At 38.3% G+C, this 20,958-nt stretch overlaps 1 protein-coding gene across 2 annotated transcripts in view; it reads right to left on the bottom strand.

The window, feature by feature from the left end:
* Nucleotides 1–9,193: 9,193 nt before the first annotated feature.
* Nucleotides 9,194–20,958, bottom strand: part of LOC122640430 — a 28,742-nt gene continuing 16,977 nt past the window's right edge. The window contains exons 1-4 of one of the 2 annotated variants that reach the window (XM_043833625.1): nt 18,387–18,404; nt 16,724–16,728; nt 9,732–9,913; nt 9,194–9,588 (exon numbers count right to left, since the gene is read on the bottom strand). In XM_043833625.1, coding sequence (XP_043689560.1) covers nt 9,517–9,588; nt 9,732–9,902 — 243 coding nt within the window. In that variant the 5' untranslated portion in view covers nt 9,903–9,913; nt 16,724–16,728; nt 18,387–18,404 and the 3' untranslated portion in view covers nt 9,194–9,516. Of the gene's footprint in view, nt 9,589–9,731; nt 9,915–16,723; nt 16,729–18,382; nt 18,405–20,958 lie in introns of those variants that run through there. The other variant, XM_043833624.1, reaches the window with a different exon arrangement.

Genomic DNA, 20,958 nt, shown 5'->3' with positions numbered 1-20,958 from the left:
CCTTATTATATTCACAACCTGATCTTGATGATCTAAGGAGAGGACCTGATGATGTTTGGTGTAATCTTTCCAACTAGCCAGGAGAAAACAGATACCACTAAATATTAAATTCCTCCAGTGGTACTTATAAAAGAATCAAAATTTCCCCAGCCCTCTTCCTGCCTCCTAAGAAAAATTTTAGGATATATTTGTCATTACCATCCAAAGATTCCTTACTCACCTTTCATGGATGATGGCAAAACAGTGACACCCAAAGATGTTCTCTCTCTCTATAAGATATATTTCATTATTTATTTTCCCTTATTTTATTTACTGTGATACTGAACATGTTTGATCTCTGAATCAAAATTATTGGTTCTGGGCAGGTTGGGATATGTAGTAAGTCAATGAGTGCCAGAGCTTGGTTTGGTTTGAGAGATAGAGAGAGAGAGAGAGACCCACAACAATAACCAACAACTAAATTATCAAAAAAAGATCCAACAACTAGAGAAACAGATAACATTCTTAATAGGAACCATTCATTCTCTCTTCCCTCTATCTTTTTCCTTCCTCTTTCTGGATGTTGAAAGGTGAAAAGCTATGGCCAAGTGGTCCTACCTCATAATATGGCCTTTAGTGGCTTTAAGTTCATGGTCAGATTTTTTTAAGGGTTCTTCTATCCACAAGTTGTATTCCAATGTTTCAGATTTGATCATATTAAAGATGTTTTTCTCATCATCATATTCAATTCTTTATATCCCACTTCAAATAAACAATTAGGATCAGATGAAAATGTTAAGATTAGTAGAGTACTTTCAATGATTGATGTTCATTCCTTTCCTTAATCTTGGGGAGGGTTAATTAAAAAATAATTAATTAACAGTAATGCGGCGAATCGACCACTTACCTTCTAGTCTCCAAACATAATCAAATTGACATTACATTATCTTAATATTTTTCTCTTAAGACCATGGATTTAGGAATTGGGTTTACAAAAAACCGGTTTCGGCCATTGAACCGGAAATGGGCTATGAACTCATTGATAGTATTTGATAGGCAATCCAATTAAGAAAATAATCTAAAAATTTGATTGTTATTTAAGAAAAATAAAATCACAAAACAGGCTAGCTAGATAAGATGAAAAAGAAGAGGGGGAGGGGGGGGGGGGATTGGAAAAGGAAGATTTGCTATGCTTTTTAAGATTCCTTTACAAGCTAAAAGACCCCAAGTAGGCTTAGGAGAATCTTTGGGAAAATCTTCATTTTGGGTGTTCAAGGGCAGTCTCATGCTCTGTTGCAGAAATAGAAAAGAGTTCATCCTCTAGCTCCCCATCAATATTCTGGTACTTCTCATGCATGGTATCACAGAGCTTATCATGGCTAACATTACCAACCAGCTGAAAAGAACAAACCCCAGAGACAAATAGAACATTAAATGCAAAAATGTAACCTTAATATGTTATCATAGATCAGATTAAGTACTTAATTATATAGAATTAAAATAATTTTAAAATAAGCTAATCTGATGCAAGAGTTTCATAAAACACTCAGATCTAATGAATGGAGGTGGATATCAGATGATTTTAATGGTAAATTTCCCTGTGACACTCACAGAAAGTTGGTCTTTCAATGCAATGATTTATCATATTTGGTGGAAAATAAATAAAAGAATATGGACATCCTCATATCGTACCATTGAGCAGATCTGGGACATAATTTCTTTCGAGATTAAAAATAAAATTCTTCGTAATTGTACTGCTTACCCTGGCACTTAGAGAAATAGGCATCTTGCGACCTCCTTTTTTTTTTTTTTTTTTCTCCCCATCCCCCTAGTTTTGTTGTATTATCAGCACCTTTTTTATGGTTGTTTCTGCCCCTCCCCTATATTTTGGCATATTCTCCATTTTTATAGATTGTTATGCCCCCCCCCCCTCCTCCTTGGGCCCTTTTAAGTTGTGGCTTAATTTTGTATTCATTTGTTAGGGTCTTTTCCCTTGGATAACTTTCCTGGCTATTCTCCTGAAATATATATTTTTACTCAGTAGGAAAAAAAAAAAAAAAAAAAACTCAGATCTAGGATCATATATTGTTGAAGTGTTGATTCCAAAAGCTTAAACTATAAGGTGGAGATCGAGGCTCCATTGGTATATCAAGCATCCAAGGTCCCAGAGTTTTCCAATGTATAATTATTCCTAACATTCTCCATTTCTCCTCACATGTTGCCTTCTCTTTTGGGTGTTGACCATACACAAAAGTTTAAGGGAGAATGTTCTTTGTGCCGCAGCGCAGGCTGCGCCCAGGCACATGGGTTTGCCACTCAGGGGGGTAGGGTGGTCATTGTGCCCAACCCCATGTGCCTAGGCCCAGCCTACACTGCGGCACAGAGAACAGAGCCCCAAAATTTAATTAATATAATGAGCCTAGTGACTTCGATACTATATTGAAATGTCTAATTCAAAAAGCTTAAGCTATTAGGTGTAGAGACCCAACTGGTACATAAAGGTATTTAAGGTCCTAAAGTTTTTCATGTATTGTGAGCCAGTGGTTCCCCAAAAACCAGAGAAATCCTCCTGAGCCCAGCAAAACCCAAGCCAAAATATAAGAAAACCAGAGAAACGTAGGTTGCTTGAACTATTATGGTCAGCTTGGGTGAGCCAGACCCAAAATGAGATTGGGTTGGGTTCATGCTTGACCTCATACACCTTTACTTGGGCTCGAACTGAGTCCAAGAAAGCCCAACTGCCCAAACACACTTTAGGTTCCTAATTGTTCAAGTCCGATTTATAATCAATCTTATTAATACCTTGTTTGCTATTGCTCCATCTACCATGGTTTTAGTGCATGATGTCAGATCGGGTACACCTTCAAAACCAATACAATATTGATATGGAGTGGCATGGATTTGTCAATGTTGGACAAGTTTGTCCCTGATTTTCCTAAAAATGGGATTTTTTGACTGTTTTAGCTCTAGTATGTACCGTTTCACCAATACAATATCAACATAATATGAAATGGGTGGCTTGTAAATACCGATACGGACGATCTGATACTGATGGTGAAGGTATTTTTTTGGATGATAGTGTTGCTAAAATGACTTAATGATGACATTGACAATGACGATTTATGATAACTGAACCAATTGCATATATTATCGAAATGAAAACACTTCAACAAACAGTAATTTCTAGAGAGAGATAGAGAGGTCTTTGGTTCTCCTTCAGCCGTCATGGGAGCTGGAGGATCCAGCCCAGCAAAAACAGGGGTGTTTGGGTTATTTTACTGGCGGACACCCATATGAAATGACAATCCCCCCCCCCCCCCACCTTTCCCTCCCCTGTTTTTGCTGGGCTGGATCCTCAGCTCCCGCCACTGCTGGAGGAGAGCCAGGTCCCAGAGACAAAGATTTGATTAAACAATAAATTTGAAGCACTCTATCAAAAAAACGAAATAATAATATTAATGGAAGGAAGAAAAGAAAATAGGGCAAAAGATATAATCTTTAGATCAGGACCTGAGCTGGATCTCCTGGGCTGTCTTTTGTTGCTGGCTTCTCTTGTTGTAAAGCTCCTTTTTCTGTTGTTGCCATCTTCGTTTCTGCTCTCTTTCTCTCTACGATAAGAATTTCTTCTCCTCTTATGGACTCTTTATAAGAGGCTAACACCTACAACTTAGAAGGATCCGTAAGACCCGTTCAGTGTTGTGTTGTCCACATCTTTTTTTTGGAGGCATCAAACTAAGCAATTTATTTTGATTTCATGGACTCCGAGATTCCCTCTTTGTTTGGACTCTAATGATGAATCTTTATTGGTGACCACGAGGGTATTGAAGGATTACACTTGGGTACTTCTCAAAATGCCATTTGGCATTGTAGTTGGATTCGAATTATGTTAAATAAATTGTTTTACGCATAGTGGGAGCCAATGGAAGCACATGCGGTAGCATCAACAGGGTGATTATTACCGCAATACTGCCTTTCATGGCGGTACACTCCCCCCCTTCCCCCATAGAAAACTTTCTCTCAAGTGTGATCAATGAACAGAACATTTCAGTTCTGCACCATCCTTCTATTTATTTGGAATTATTTTGATCCATTCAATTTGGATATTAAAATATACTACCCCCTTCAAATGGGATCTGGCTCCTGTCCTGCAGTGGCGGAAGCTGGAGCGTCCAGTCCATGGAAACCACCCAAAAACAGGGGGTGGGGTGGTCATTTTACATGTGGGGCCCAGGTGGGACCCACCTGTGAAATGACCACACAACCCCTGTTTTTGCTATCGTTTAGCTGGGCTGGACGCTCCAGCTCCCGCCACTACAGGACAGGAGCCAAATCGCTTCAAATGTACCTTCAGAGTTTCAAAAGTTGGGATTGGAATCCGGGGAGGCTGATCCCAATTTTGGCCAATCCGGCTTGGCTGATTCCCTTTCAAAAACTAGGATTAGGGTTTATGTGTACTGATTCTTACCCAATTCCTCACCAATCCCAAATCGCAATCAACTGGGACCTATCCAGATCCCAATTCCAAGTTTTTAAGCCCTTATACCATTGGTTTAATAGGTCTGGGTGGCAGTGTCAAACCCTACCCCGAACCAACGAAACTGGACTGAATCGATTGAAACCAGCCCAAACCGAAACTGAAATGAAGTCTATTGGATCGGTTTTGGATAGCGGTTTACAACACCGAACCCAAACCAAGCCGACATTAGAAAATCGAACCTAAACCAATATAACACGATTAGACACTGATCCATACCAAATTTTATTTTAAAAATTGGATATTTTTTCCATAGCTATGAATATATTTAAATGTAAACCAGACCCAAACCAGTACCGAATCAATAAGAGAAACCTATATGAAACCGAAACCGAAACCGATGCACCCTTATTAGATTGGTTTTGGACTCACTCATTCTCACACCAAAACTGATGAAACAAAATCAAAACCAGTCCAAATCAACCTATTGACATCCCTATATGTGGTAAAAAATTGAAGAATGAAGTCCATACATCTGATGATTAGGATCATCCAAATAGTATGACATTCTATGGACCCAATGCACACTCTCCTGGTTTTGGATGTGTTCTCTAGCTACCTCTTGTTTTTTCGTTTCCCATTTCTGGTGGCTTTCACCACGGATCTTTATCTCCCCCAGTTCCCTACCCGGCCCAGATCCCCAGTGCTTGTAAAAAGGGGGGGGGGGGGGGGGGGGGAGGGGCACAGTGACCATCCTACCCTAGTCCGAACACTCTGCCTGGGTGGGGTCCAACCCCCTTTATTACAGACAGTGAGGAACTATGTCGAGCATGGAACTGGAGGAGATAATTTTCCCTTTCATCACCATTTCTCCTTGTAATACTTCTGTAAGGGGATTTCCCTTTGACAGTCTTCTCTAATAAAGCTGAAGTGTTCCGACCAAAAAAATAATTTGTAATAGACAATTTTTATTTAATTTTTTGGGAAAAGAACACTACCTGATCACCTGGCCCTTGTTCCTAGACACAGGGGGTTTGAAATGATTGCCCACCCCCTCCCCCCCCCCAATCGAAAGTGAAAATCCTACTTCCATGATTCTTGCGTGCATACTCCCATTGGCCCCCATGCTGGCGCAGGGGCCATCGACTAGGTAGCATTCATTCTCTTGTCCTTATTTTTTTTTTCCCATCCAAAGCTGACAAAGAATCAAGAACCAGCCCTCTATCATTATCCGTTATTATTGTACACCAAAGAGCACCGCAGAGAAATGAATGTATGGTGGAATCGAGGTTTGGATCCATCTCTTTAGCGACATTTCTTTTTAAAACCCATTTAATTTTATTTAGTATAAAAAAAAGACTGAGTTTTCCTCCACCCACGGTGAATGTGATCTACAGGGCAGGAGAAAGCATTAGGAGGAAATTTTGGGAAGATACTAAAACCCTATAAGGCTTTGTGAACCCTAGGATGGTGGATGAACCATCCTCTTTGGGTGGAGGAAAAATTTCTCCTAAATAAAAGCCCCTGTTTAAATTGGCATTTCCAATGTTATTGTTCCCGCTCACTCATCCGACTTTGAGCGTAAGAAATCAGAAACTGATGATGACGACGTTTCAGGACGAAGAGGAAGGTGCTGCAGTATTTTACTCAGCCTAGTTACCAGGAAACAGTACCAAGTACGATGCAATTGTGTTAGCTTATGCGCTTTGTAATCACTGGCCTTACAAATTCGCTGGAGGTGAAGACAGAAAATAAAAGAAAAGAGACAATGAAAACAGAGGGAAGATATAACTTTAGAGGAAGATGTTGTGGAGGACTTGGTATTAAGTTCAGATGAAAATGAGTCAATCAGTGAGAACCCTTCTCCAGAGGAAGACGATAAATCAAGATTTAGCGTCTTCGAAACAGGGAAGCAACAAAGAGAATGCATACAAGGATTAATCAAACATTAGAGTACAACCCTGTATGAAGAAGCCAAAGAAGAGGAAGAGAGCAAAACAGAAAAATTACTTGGCATCTTAGTGTGTGCTGCTTATGTTTTGTATGAAAAAAGCTGCTGCAATAGCAGATGTGTTCTTGATCACAAGGCTCTCTGATCATGAATCCAACATCACCTGAGTGATCAACAGTTCTGCTAATGAACTATGTTTGTCGTCTAATCTGCTTCAGAATATGATTCTTTACGAAATTTGTAATCAAGAACGAGATGAAATTCTAAATTAGCAGTGTAATATCCTTTACCATCTTCACCATTCTCAATGAACATGTGGAGATCTCAAGGATGCTTCTGAACTATCAGAGTCACCTCTACAAATAAAATTTTGAGGATCTCTTACTTCTCACTACTGACATAGCTTCCTCAGAGCATTGCAGTCCTGCTACATCATATTTGCCATAAGTTAAATTGTCCTTCGGGTGATATCTCTTGGTCGGCTTTATGCCGTATTATCTTTCAGATCAAGATGCCATCTCTAATAAAGAAGGGCAATTCTTGTTGATTAATAACTTGGAAATCACATCTATGCCTGTTGTAGTCTCCCTAATCCCAATACATCATAAATTGGTTAGATGTATTCCTCTTGAACCTGAAAAAAGTCTTCATTGAGGGAACAATTAACCATAGAAGAGGAAAAAAATAACATAGCAAGAGCTGCAGAGATTTTATCAAGGGCAAACAGGGACATGCACTGTCAAGTTATAAGTGAGTTTGAAGTTTCACAAAAATCACATCGATGCAATTTCAGTATAGTAGAATCCAAACAGGGACTCACTTTTTAAGGAACTTCCACTACTTGTTTTGAGTAGAAAATTTTGACCATGAAAGGGATGTGATGTCTTATATCAATATTGACTCATTTACTATGCGATCAGTCTGATGATTTTGGACTATAACAGACCAAAAAAAAAAACTTCTTCAGAGAGCCTTACATGCTTCATATTAGAATTTGTTTTATTTGGAGGTTCTCTATATATGAACCAGTCGAGTTTAGATGCCGAGTCATTTCAGTTCCAACCAAATGGAGCTCAGAGAGCTAAGATCTCAGGAGCATCCCCAAATGGTTTGATTTTGAGTTAAGTGTGATACCTTATGATGATGAAATACAACTTAACAGCCTGGCTTTACTTCAATAAAAGACTTGATTTACTGTATTCTTCCAGTCGAACACTTGAACAAAGAACATGTTATAAATATGGACTAGACCAACCAGTCGGGTTAGGTGAATGAACCATGAACCTTGAGGGTTACTTAATAACTGAAGTAGATGTTTGGTGGCTCCATGGTTTATAGGTAGTTGGTTTCATATGGGATCTAATTTATCTTACATGAGTCCAAATCTCAGAGATACAGTTACTTTAGGCAACTAAGAGGTCCCTAAGGTGGAAGAGATTTAACCAACAAAGAGAGAGGGAGAGCTAACATACCCTAATTGTCCCATCTGAAAAATAATTTCATTCCCTAGTGAGCATTTCCACACAAACCTGGACCAGGCCTGACAAATGGATTGAGGAGGTGATAGACAAATAAGAACAGTCATAACAGTAAATGCTTAATATCTGTAAAGTCTCCCTCTGATGCATATCCTTTTGTGGTAAGTGAGAGAGAGAGAAGGGCTGAGATGTTTTGGCTTTGATGAATAAGTCAAACGAAAGACTCTACTCCTCCCCACCTCTTCTTATTCTGAGTATAACTGTGAATCATTGGACTTGCATCATTGAGCACTGGGGTTAGGAGCGAAATCTAAAGTGATTCTCAACTTTGCAGTACCATCTTTGACATAGGAGAAATACTTGACCACAGCAAAGTGGATTCACCAGAAGATATCTAGGCATAAGGGCGCAGCCATTGGGAACCTGAGGAAACAGAGCATCCTAAGAGAACAGTACTTGCTTCTCTCATTTGGTTCTATATAGCCTATTTTATATGCATATATGCATATCTAGAAACAAGGCTTTTGCTGAACTACACCAAAATACATACCAGGTCTTAAAACTAATTGAAAGGTCATTTGCTCAACTAAACCTTCTGAGCCAACAAGGTATAATCATAGGAAAGTAAGGACTCAAATGAGAGCCACACTGCTGTCAATATACATTCATAGAACTCACCATATTTGCGTTGTGTGCAGGCGATGACTAATGGCAGATTTAACGGCAGTGCATATCAAGAAGGTCGGGCTTTCTTCGATGTGGACTGGCTTGTCCAATCAGCTTCAACCTCAACAGGCATATCATCAATGTTTCAAAGACCCTCTAGAACAATAAAGGAAGCAAAACCGCATATTATCAATTGATTACAGTTTTCCTGCAAACTGTGAAAGCCAACCAAAACCAGATCGAAGCATGTTGGTCCAAATCGACTTCCTCGGCAGTTCAATAGCAATCTGGTTTTTAAAATTATGGGTCTAAGATAACCTACTCTTGCCAAACCCAAGCTTTGCATGGGTGATACTTGAATTTCAAATACCCAAATATGAAGAAACCACTCCATCGACATTAGAATGTCCCTTCCGTTAGTTTCCCCTAAATAGTTTGAAGGTTATATTTTACAAAGTACTGAAGAAGTTGTATCTCATTTTTTATTAAAAGAATTCAGTGAAGGACTTTAAGGCTACAGAAACTAGTCAAACATTTCATCGCATAGACTAGTTGGAACCAATATACAAGAAGCACAAGTAAAATCACAAAGGGTACAAGAGAGGATACAATGTTATTTATGACTATCATACTTAAAAATGATTGTTATAACCAGCTCAGGTGAAATCAAGCAATTTTTAGCAGTTGATGGAGTGTTTGGCCCCAACTATTACTAGGGCTTGAATATTTAACTCCAGTTTGACAATCTCAACAAAAGGAAAATTAAATGGTCAAAAGAGGGACAATCTGAGGAATTCACAGCTCACCATGTTGCTCATTAAAGCAAGAAAAAATGTAGTTAGTTTCAACCAACTATTCCATAACCTTTTCTTCAAAACAAGGATGATGCTTACAACCATAAAAACCTTTACTCAAAGTCAAATTGATGATCTAAACACTAACGAGTATGACTTGGGACAGAATACAAACTATTTCCTTCCTCTGCTAAGCCTCTGAAGGTGATAATTGATGCTTCCCCAAGGCTTCCTGCTTTTCCCACTCTGTAATAGTCAAAAAATGATCGGTGCCAGAGGAAAACAATAGGCAAATTGTACTAGTTATACAAAGATTAAATGATGTAAGTTCCACAATCCAAACAGAGAAAAATCCCTCAAGTGTATTAATGTTTAAAGAGATTAAAAACCTGAGCATCCATGCATACACTCAGAAGTTCCTTCTGCCGAACACATTTACCATCATTGTTCTGGTTCAGCGCCAAGCAATTGAGGAATGATACCATCTCCTTCATACAAGGTTTCCTAAGAGTTCCAAACTTCTTTGGATTGATATACAATCCACCTTGTTTTCGACCCATCTCTCTTAGACCTTCAAAATGCGAGAAAAAATTATTGCTTGAATGATAATTGGAGAATAAACTAGATTTAAAACCATATTTTGAATTTCATAACTTGGGAAACAGAAGAGTGAAAAGCTGAAGGCAAAGAAAACATTAAATCATCAAAATTTCTTCCTGAGAACAAAAATTCCAACATTTTTCCCGGATTCTCTCAATTCATTTATTTGTTCTTGGTACTTGATTATGCTTTTCACTGAGAAAGCTGGCGGGCCTGGCAGCTACCCATTTTTAAATGAACTTAAGGTGCAGATAAAACCTAAAGCAGTTAACATACTTGGACGATGAGCCATTGGATACTTTGAGATACTAACGACAATTTACACACTTCTACCCACATTCTAGGGGATTGGGATCAGCAGCTAAAAAAGATTGTCATACTTTGATGAACCAATTAAGAATGTGGAAAAGGGAAAAACATTTCCTAGCACTCGGACATACTGATGCAGATACGTCACCTAAGGGGCTTATTTTATTGGAAAGAAGTCTTGGGTTGGGTAATGTAGGTGTTGGGCCTTTGATCCCATGAGTTTTCTTTGTAATGGGGCCTAAAATATGGGTAGAAAGTAGGAAAACGTGGTTTACTTCATTAGCGTAGTTAAAGCCCTGTTTTGAGTCATTTCCTTTCATTATTTTAGCTTCCTAGTCAGTTTATGTTACTTTATTAGTTAAGGATTGGGTTAGTCCTTTCCTTTTTAATGTTTGAGTATGTTTTTTGAGTCTTCTATATAAGTTTGTAAGGGGCTACACCTTGTACACGAATTTTGATTAATGAGATTTTTCCTTGAGCCTTTTCTTTATTCAGTGAGACTCAGATGTGAAATACGGTGCCATATGGTGCGTTATCATTAATGGCTGGTGGGATTCCAGTCAAGGCTAGGTGGGATGGCTTAGTCATGTCTTCTTCTTCTTTCTTCATATCCACAAATACTCAAGTAACACTTCGTTTTCTACAATTCTGCCATCGTTGCTGCCTGTGATTTGTCAGTCCTATCACTACTAGGATCGCTGATATTCGAAGATGAATCTCTATTCTGATTCATGTTCTGATTTCAGTTTCATCTTCTTCATACTGTCAATTATCAAAACCTGTTTTAATTTCTTATTCTGTTGGCGAATTAAAACAGTCCTATTCATACTAGGAATGCTTGATTTTGAGAGTTTTATTGCTGATTTCGATTCAGAATGATGCTGTCGACATTATTCATATTCTATAATCAATTTCAGATTCTGTCAAGTATTTGATAAAATCCCATTCCAGGTAGGATTTCATCTAGGGGCCTTGAACCTGAAATAGATTTATCTATTCTACTGGTTTGTTTGATCTGAAATTAACACTGTTTACTGGTATTCTGTTGTATTAACTAAATTTGTAATCTGTTCTTTGATCAGACTCATAGTTTGACAGATTAGACCATGTCCTAGTGACACTAGGATTCCTTTTTATTTTCTGATATACCTGTTCGACCAGTCTGAGAATTTCAGCGAAGGTTTCCCTTTTTAAGAAGAGAACTCAATCCATCTGATTGTCTGATTTTATTATAAGAGTTTTCTCCTATTGCTGGAATTTTGTTCACTGTTTTCGATCCTGTTTTGGTACTGTTTTAGTCCTTTAAAATGGAAGGTCTTGTCTGGTAGGCGAGTCAAGTTACGGGCAAGCGGAAGCCTGTGTCGTAATTTGAAACTCAAATTTCTTCGAACCTCAAACACCTTTGAATGGACGGTCAATGGAAGAGTTTGAAGATACCTACTAAAGGTTTAAAGCCAGTACTACATTACATACTCCTGAGACTATGAATCCTGTTCCTCAGGTTCAACAAATTTAACACTAAAGACCCTTATCAGATTCCTATTACGTGTGTAATACAGGGCTTTACCTCTCAATACTCACTTGCAGAAATCCTTTACTCCAATATTGTATGTGTGTGTTGGGGGGGGGGGGGTATAATGGGATACTGTTCAGTTGTAATCTGCTTTTAGTTATTTACCTTTATTGTAATTAGACTTAGACTCTTAGTAGGTATCATACTAGGAATAGTTTACTTAATAAATAAGAAGAGGTCTAGACCATGATAAAAACTACTCATTCTGAATCTATCATTGTTCTAGCTTACTCTCTCCTTCCTCCATCATATTGTGCACTCTTTCTCTCTCTCTCTCTCTCGGTTTTTCTTCTTCTTCTTCTTCATAGATTCTGGTTTATTTGATTTTGCTACATGATATTAGAGCCATGATGAAGAAGAAGAAGAAGAAAAAGCTGAAACGTAGAGTGCTGTTGTTGACTGGGGTTCTTTCTACTTGTTCCTTACTTTCTCCTTCCTCTTTTCTTCCCTTATTTACTCTTTTAGTACTCTTTTTATATCTCTGCTGCCATCAACGTTGCTGAGCCAAACCTTACTCTGTTCTTGGCAGTACTGGCAGCCCCCAAGTTTGAGGTCGCTCTCCCTCATCTCCTACCCTTTCTTCCAAAGATTTGGGGTGGGAGGACCTCTGCTATAGGTGACCTAAACCTCAAGTCTAAGCCCCTAGCCATTTTCTGTCATGAGAATCAAAGTGAAGATTGAACTGGTCACACTCCTACTGCCCATTCAGGTTTCAGATTTTAAATTTTTTTTCTTCACTTGCTGTTTGGGGTGATTAGTAGTTGCATTCAAGAAGGATTTGGGTTGGCAATCACATCCTAAAGTTTCAGTTCAATCAGTTAACAGGTGGAAGAGATCTCTGCATCACAATGTTGCTGGTTTTCCGCTTTGGTTGGAGTCGAGAGGTTGAAGACAACCTCAAATCGTGGTTGTCTTCTAACTCTTCTTATCCTTTTTTTCCAATATTTCCCATTCCTACCTCCTTTATTCTATTTTGTCCGTTATTCTGAGTTTATTACAAGTCTCACCAATCAATTAATATTAATCCCCTTTGTATCTTTTTACCCAAAAAAAAAAAAAAAATCCCTTTGTATCCTCTTCTCCTTTGTCTACCTTAGTAATCCTCCAACATTCTGCTTAATTACGAGTTTGCCAACCCTTTGCTTCTTTTGATATAATTCCAATTCTGCAATTCTCTACTTATATGAAGATCCAACCATCAGATTGCCACCAATTTTTGCAGTAAGATTTTTTGACTGATCACTATACTTGGTCAGAATATCTATCAGATCAGTTGAGCTTTTCTTGGGTTTCTTGGGTTTCTTGGTAACTTGCTAATTTGGTTGGCTTGCTATATATATTGCAAACCAGTCGTTAGATCAACACAATATTTTGGGGACTATTGTTATTTTCTGCAAGGAGGAATTGACCAGAATTTGGAGACATCAGGCTCTCTGGTTTTAGCTGGTGGTTCTACTTCCTACAACTGTGTTTCCGCACTGCTCTGTGATTTAGTTCCATGTGTCTGGGATTTCTGGTTTTATCATGAAATATGTCTAGCAGTTGGAGTTCTTTATCTATTTTGATCTGATCTGTTGCTTCCATTGATGCTATTGCCGCTGGTCTTGATTATGGGATTTATGTATGCTCATCTTTATTGCATCCTCTGCATCATTTGTCCACGTGTAGTGCTACACATGAGTGGGAGATTGGTGGTTGTTGTTGTTGTTGTTGTTTTACTCTTGCCATCAGTATAGTTCCATCTACTTATTTGAAGATTATAATTATCTGTTCATGTCTTCAGCAACAATTTCATCTTATAAGATGGTTACTTGTTTGCAGTAACCTTATACTGTTACTTGTGGTTCGAAGCAAGCTTATGTTACTTGTGGTTCCCAGATACCTTATGATGTTACAGTGATTCGCAGCCATCTATGCTGTTCTTTTATTAGTGGCTCGCAGCAACCAATGTTGCTCTTTTATCAGTGGTTCGCAACAACCTATGTTGCACTTTAATCAGTGGTTTGTAACAACATATGCTGCACTTTTATCAGTGAATCACAGCAACCTATGTTGCATTTTTATCAATGGCTCGCAGCAACCTATGCTGCACTTTTATCAGTGGTTTGCAGTGACCTATACTGCTCTTTTATCTATCTTCTTTGTGAAGATTACTACTTGCCGTCCTTGAGAAGAGCTTATGATGTTGTTGTTGCTGCTGCTATGATATTTTGGCTTGCGAGTGGTTTTCTCTACAACTTATTTTGCTCGTCGCTATCTGGATTTATTCAACACGAAAAGTTTTCTCTACTGTTGCTTCTGATGGTTGGTGTGCTTGTGTTGATATTGCTACCGGAATGAAGTTCTCTCTGTGGTCACTGCAACTACGACAGCTATATATGTTTAAGACTAGTTCTTTTCCTTCTAAATTTTAACCAGCACGAGAAGGTAACAAGGTATCAATTTGGTCAACTTGAGTGGGATAATAAGGTATCATTGAGGGGTTTAGAGTTGTTTAGGCTAAATCACAGTATAGCATAAGGATAGGTTGGTTGATTATGCAAATCTCAGGAAATACAATGAAGTATGCTACCATCTTACAAAACAATGGAAGATAGATTTGTTGGAATTAGCACCAACAGAACTCCAGGAATTGACACACCTTCAAAACAAAGAGGAATTGGAATCTAGGCCAATACCAAGCTCAAAATTAAATTCCCATTCGTCAGCAATGAAGAAAAAAAAAAGAGGGGGGATTACAATTCTTTTGTAGGAAGGCACAATGTACTGATCACTTGTCAATCTTGCTATGATGTAGACTCCAAAAAAGTCCAAAACTAAATTGACTGACTAATAATCAATGATAGCTTATCTAACTTTTCTTCTCCACATTTCATAAGCGTATCAAAGATGTAAATACATTGCCACCAATCTTTATTTTTCTCTTATGATACTCGGATTTTTTTAACTAAATAGACGTGTCTAATGACTTCATCTTCCTCAGAATAAGCTTCATTATCCAGGTTGGAGTCATCTGGGTCCATAAAGGATTCAGCTTTTCTCTCTAATCCTCTCTAAGCTCTTCAGCAACTCGTCAGCCACAGCTGCATTGGGTCTTCTAGTAGGCACTCCTTTGCCTTGTGCCCAAATTTTTTTTGACGACGGTAGCACCTATGCCTTCAAGACCTTCAGCTGGGGCTTTGCCATATTATCTGTCTCGTAACCATTAGTCCTATTGCTGATGCTTGGCATCGTGCCCAGTTCATTGGATCTGGAGTTGCGCTTGTTGGATTTCTTGTACACCCCACCTTGAGAATGGGACTTTCTCTCTGATTGGCTCTGGTTCTCTTCCACACTTTGGGCCTTGAGGAGGCAATCCTGATCACCATAAATGGTGATAAGATTCAAGGCTTTCATAATATTTGGATGGCCATTCTTAAAACATGATAGAGCCTATCAGTAAACTTCAGTTATGTCAAATCTTGATAAGAGTTCATCAAACTTCTCTATATAATCAGTCCCTGACAAATTACTGTCTTAAGCTCAGCATCTGATCACACAAATTTCTCTTAAAATATTTTGGAACATATTTACTTCTAAGTTCTTGCTTCATTTCATCCCATGTTATTGGTGCTTCATGTCTGCACAAACAGGCCCACCATGTCTTTGCTTGAGCTGTGAGCTTATCCCTGGCGTATCTAATTTTTCTATCTTCTGGCATGTTGTACCAATCAATGAAATCCTCAAGTGAAGCAATCCAATCTAGAAATACTGGAGGATCCATCTTTCTAGTAAAATCAGCAACCTCAAGATGTACCTCCTCAGTGATATCATTTTGCTTTTCAGGTCCATCTAAATCTAAAATGGTCCAAATAATTTCAATTAGAGATCCTAATGCAGATTCATCACCAAATAGGGCTTGTTTCATTGGGAATAAATCTAGGGTTGGGTTACATACATGTAGGGCCTTTGATCCCATGGGTTTCTAATGTAATAGGCCACTTTTATGGGCCTAAAATATGGGTATATAGGTTGCATACGGGATTAGCCTAATACTTAGTTTATTTTTATGTTTTTTAATTGAACCGGCTCAAATTAGTTGCATCCAATTGGTTCAATTTAAGTGATCATGTGACTTGGTTAAGTGGTCATGTGACAACTTAATTGGTCATGTGATGTAAGTTGGGCTGGATTAGGACTTTATAAGTCCAACCATGTTTTGAGTCTATTTCCTTTAGTATTCTAGTTTCCTAGTCAGTTTAAGTTACCTAATAGGTTAGGGATAGGGTTAGGCCATTCTTTTTTAGTATCTAAGTCTATTTTTGAGTCTTCTATATAAGTTTGTAAGGGAGGCCAACATTAGAGACGAATTTGATTAATAAAAATTAGCTTTATGCTTGCTGCCATTGCTGCTGCTCTTTGTGAGTGTATATCCTTATGGATCTCAAGGTGGTAAAGGGTAGGTGGATACCTTCGACTCCTTGCACTATGAAGGTCAGGAGGTCTCTTCGAATCATCAAGCTGCTGCTGTTTCTGCAATCTCAGGCCTGCAACCAGTAAGTGACATCTGATTTACTATTTTCCCTTGCTGAACCCTAACCCGCAACTATTTTCCTGCAAAACCCTAGTTCTCCCTTAAACCCTAAAACTCCTAAACTCTGCCCAGCCCTAACCAGCCAACCAAATCATCCCAAACTTCAACCGAACCCTTTTCCCTACCTCTGTGACACTCGGCCAGGACCCCTTAACCTTTTTCCCCCTAGAAACCCTAGATCCCTTCATTCCCTTCATTCCCAAAACCCAAAACCCTAACCCTAATATTTCTGGAATTTTATTTTCTTTTCAAACCTAACCAAAACCTATACCAATAGGCTTCTAAAAACCTGCATACCATTAACCAATAAAACCCTAACTCAAAACCCAATTCCTAGCCCTAATTTTGCCCTAATCAACCTAATCTGCCCATTCGGCCAACCTATTACACAACCCGGTCCTAAGTGAGACTTATTCCACCTAGGCTACATCAGATCCCCTCTGTCGTCATTAGAGAACTGTTGGTGCTCTAGGGACTGGTTGAATGCCCAGTAGGGTACCCACCAGCTGATATGTGGTGGAATGTTGATCACCACTATTCACATGCTCTAATTGGTCTCAAAGTCATCAAGGTGAATCCCTCCAGGTTCCAACTGTCAGCTGCTTTCTAGGTTTGAGGGGAACAAGTCTTTCATCAAAACAAACTTTTCTAATAGACTAATTAGAAGTTCATCCCTTCGCCTATCAGTACGTCTAAGTCAATAGTTACTTCCATGCATAATTGACATCCTCTCAAACCAAAGCTCCAACACAATTTGGTACAGGCAGAAGAATTCCTAATTCAAAAATATGCGTAAAGCCAAATCCAGCAAGTACCTAGAGTAAAATATCACACCCAAACCAAATCTATACGATCATATTATCATAAGTGAATATATAAGGTAGAAATTTTATGAATTCCCATTCTTTTTCAATGGGGATAATTTAAGAAACAACTCAAATTAGCTCAGAATTTAAAGAAACCGAGTATCCTCTTGACCCTATGGAGCATAAGATTCACAAAAGATTGGTTTCTCTTTCAAATCAAGGGTTGCAACTTCGCCATAGAAAATATCTAGTCAGATTTCAGAGTGTGAATTGGTGGCTCAATTGAATTTGTAGAACAGCACTATAATTTAAGGAAATTGAACTACTCTACCTGAGCAGTAACTGCATAACCGCAAATTTATGAATCAAATTGAAATTTAGTAAAGAAATATAGAAGTCAGACTATTCCTACTGACAGTTAAGCTGTTAATGCACAGAACTGAAACAGTTCAATAGAACAGAATTTGAATTGGAGAAAGTCAATAATCTAACCCCTCGAAATCGATGAGAAACTAAGCAGAAATACCTGCAAAACTCAATTATGGTTGCTGTAAGCAAGGAAAATCGAAAACGAGAGAGAGTACTAAAAACCTAAACTTCACTGATTCTGGGACTAGGAACACCTCTTTAAATAGAGATTGAAACATCAAATTCCTGCTCTACTTAGTTATATATTCTATTCATACTCGAAGGACTCAAAGTACTTAAAGCCTATCCAAAAAGAAAGAAATTAATTTAAAACTAACAACCAATACAGAAAACACATCAGTTAAATTTTCCTATCTAGAAAACGCTAAAATTAATCGAACAAAAACACAAAAACCGACAATGATTGGATTGAGTCCACTGATGAGACTAAAACCCATTTAGATTTCTCCAATTGCTTCATATGTTTTATTAATCGAATGTAATTAATCTATCAGAACAGACTCACGTAGGTTTCTGAATAACAGGGCTTCAATATAACTGAATCAGAGGCGATGGGAAAACTGGAAATTTTATCGAACTTAAACATCCATAAGATACACCAAAGGGGGGAAAAGGATTCTTTAGGATCTCTCAATCAGTCAAATCAATCAATTAGCTGCAGAAGCTAAGTCAAAGTGGGGGATGTAACACAGAAAAATAGAAACCTAAAACTCAACTCAGAGAATCATCCAGAGAGAGAGAGAGGCATACCTTGAGGTCGCTCAGTGAGTCACTCTTGTTCTTATCGCTGCAAAGTGCAAACACAGTCGCCGGACAGAGCGGGATGGAAGGTGGGAGATTTCCGTTAGGTTCGTGAAATGGGATTTGGCACAGCCTGCACAGGGTCTATGGCGAGGGCCATGGACCCTGATCACAAACCGGTAAAAAAGAATCGTTATCTCATGGGATGGGTATTAACCAGAATGGCTAATTTGGGATCTTTAGATAAAATTATTCACTTATTAGACACCAATCAAAAGATCTTGGCAAGGAGGTGTACCATCCTTTCTGCAATAGATTGTCTGTTCCATTAGACATCAATCAAAAGATCTACGGCAGTTAGTAGTGGAGGAAGCATCATATGTGGGGATTGGTATTTTTATCTGCTCTATTTCCTACCCGCTCCATTTTTCCAAGTTCCTCTAATAGAGGGTGGGGGGAGGTGGACTCCACCCGGGCAATGTGTTCGGGTAGGGGTAGGGTGGTCATTCCGTCCATCTTTATTAGAAGAACTTGGAGAAATGGATCTGCCCAAGAAATGGAATAGATAAAGGTCCTGAGAATTGGTACTTCATTTAGTAGGAGGCAGAGGTGTATTTTTCCTTCACGCATGGCAAAAGAAAACACTATCCTATTCTAAAAGCCATGATTCAAGACTCGAAATTTTGAGATGCCTCATAACAAGGCAAATGTATGATTAAGTAACATGCATTGAGTATATCAAAAGAAACTAAACATATTGTTTTCACATGCATACATGACCATTACATAAAACAAGCTACTTCGATGCGACATTTTGAGATTCACCATAACAAGGCAAATGTATGATTGAGTAACTTGCATCGATTATATCAAAAGAAACTAAACATATTATTTTCACATGCATACACTACTATTTACACTAAAACAAAGTACTTTTTTTTATAAGCATTCTATATTCTATTTTAGGGTGGGGGGGGAGAGAAGGTGATGACTAGGAGGCTCGAACGTGAGACCTCTTAGTAGGGTGGATTTTTACACACCACACTCTACCAACTACACTAGGTAGTTGTTCTCAAAACAAGCTACTTTAATGGTCTACATTGTGCTAAAAACAAAGGACAAAGAACCAAACCTAAAATCAAACTCAATGAGATAAAAATGAGAAAGTGTGATGTTGATGCAAAAAGCAAAGTATGGAGTATCCCTCGGGTTGGGGATGACAAACGGTTGCCTCTCTCTCAAAGGATGGAGTAATGGTATGTAATGTGGGTTCAGATCACTCAGAATGCAAACAGAATTCAGGGCTTTTGCTGCTAACCCTAGTTTTGATCTGGAATATCTAACAAAGTGTCAAAAAGAAATGAGAAACAAATGATAGAGCTAACCACCTCTGGAAAAAAAAAAAAAAAAAAACACAGGGACAAGTAACTCAATCATCTTCAATGCCTAGTCATAGATCTTTCTAATCATATATCATAGGGTTTTCTCCTCCTCCTCCTTCTCGTCCTTATCAATAGAATCAATGTCTTTACAAGTTTTTCTTTTGAGTCTTCGTATCTTTGGGGTGTCAATTGTTGAATCTAACCAACTAGACCAAAATAACCCAATCCAAACAGAACCCATTAACAGTTCGGGCTAAACCGATGGACACCCGGTAGCGTGACCTATAGAACCTGATTTGGAAACCCAGAATAAAATATCTTTTTGAGTCTTGTGTGTGTGTGTGTAACCCTAAATCCTAGGCCACGTTTGGTATGTATTCTAGACCAATTTTGCATGCACGGATGATAAAAATAATTGTTTTTATCGTTCAAGAATGCAAAATCGACCTAGAATGTATTCCAAGAATGCATACCAAACACATCCCTAATCTTTTCCTACCTTCTCAATTCTCGAATCCCCTCATCCTTTGAGAACCAAATTTCCTTCTCGACTTATCTTCTTCTCGAATGCTCTCACCTCTCAGCCTTTTTTTGGATGTTGTTAACTAACGTTCACCAAACATTAATAGAGTATTGGCAAGGGAGAACCCATATGTTCTTGAGGTTTCTACTTTGTATCTTTAGCTGCTAATTAGTTAAGGCATACTCACTGATCTCTGTGATTCATCAAGCTCTTGAAGGCGCTGGATCTATCACCCCCCCCCCCTTTTTTTTTCAAAATCCATAAAGCCATGTGATTCACCAAACCAGTGCCCATACTGACTAAGCTAGGAAACACTTCACAGCAAGTGCTTACTTGTTTTGTAAGATGAACAATGAAGAGCTGATTTTTCATTGTACTTATATCTTAGTATCTTCCAAATTGACAAGTGGTCAAATCAAATACTTATATAAATGATAACTACAACATTTACAATCTTTCCCCTTTGTACTTCCACCTGTTCATATGATTTAAAAGAATATTGTTTTGTCCAATTTTCAAAAAAACTTCCTTATATGCCTATAATATCTTCTAAGTGACAGATCAGGAAGCACCCAAATTATATTTTCAGGTCTAATTTTCAAGAAAGCTTCCGTGTATGACCCTAATATATACCACATAGCAAATCAAGAAGTATTCAAATTACGTTTACAGGTAAGCTA

The sequence above is a fragment of the Telopea speciosissima genome, chromosome 9 (assembly GCF_018873765.1).
Source record: "Telopea speciosissima isolate NSW1024214 ecotype Mountain lineage chromosome 9, Tspe_v1, whole genome shotgun sequence".
NCBI lineage: Eukaryota > Viridiplantae > Streptophyta > Magnoliopsida > Proteales > Proteaceae > Telopea > Telopea speciosissima.
Note: the sequence above shows the minus strand (reverse complement) of the source record. Positions and strands in the feature narration are given on the sequence as shown.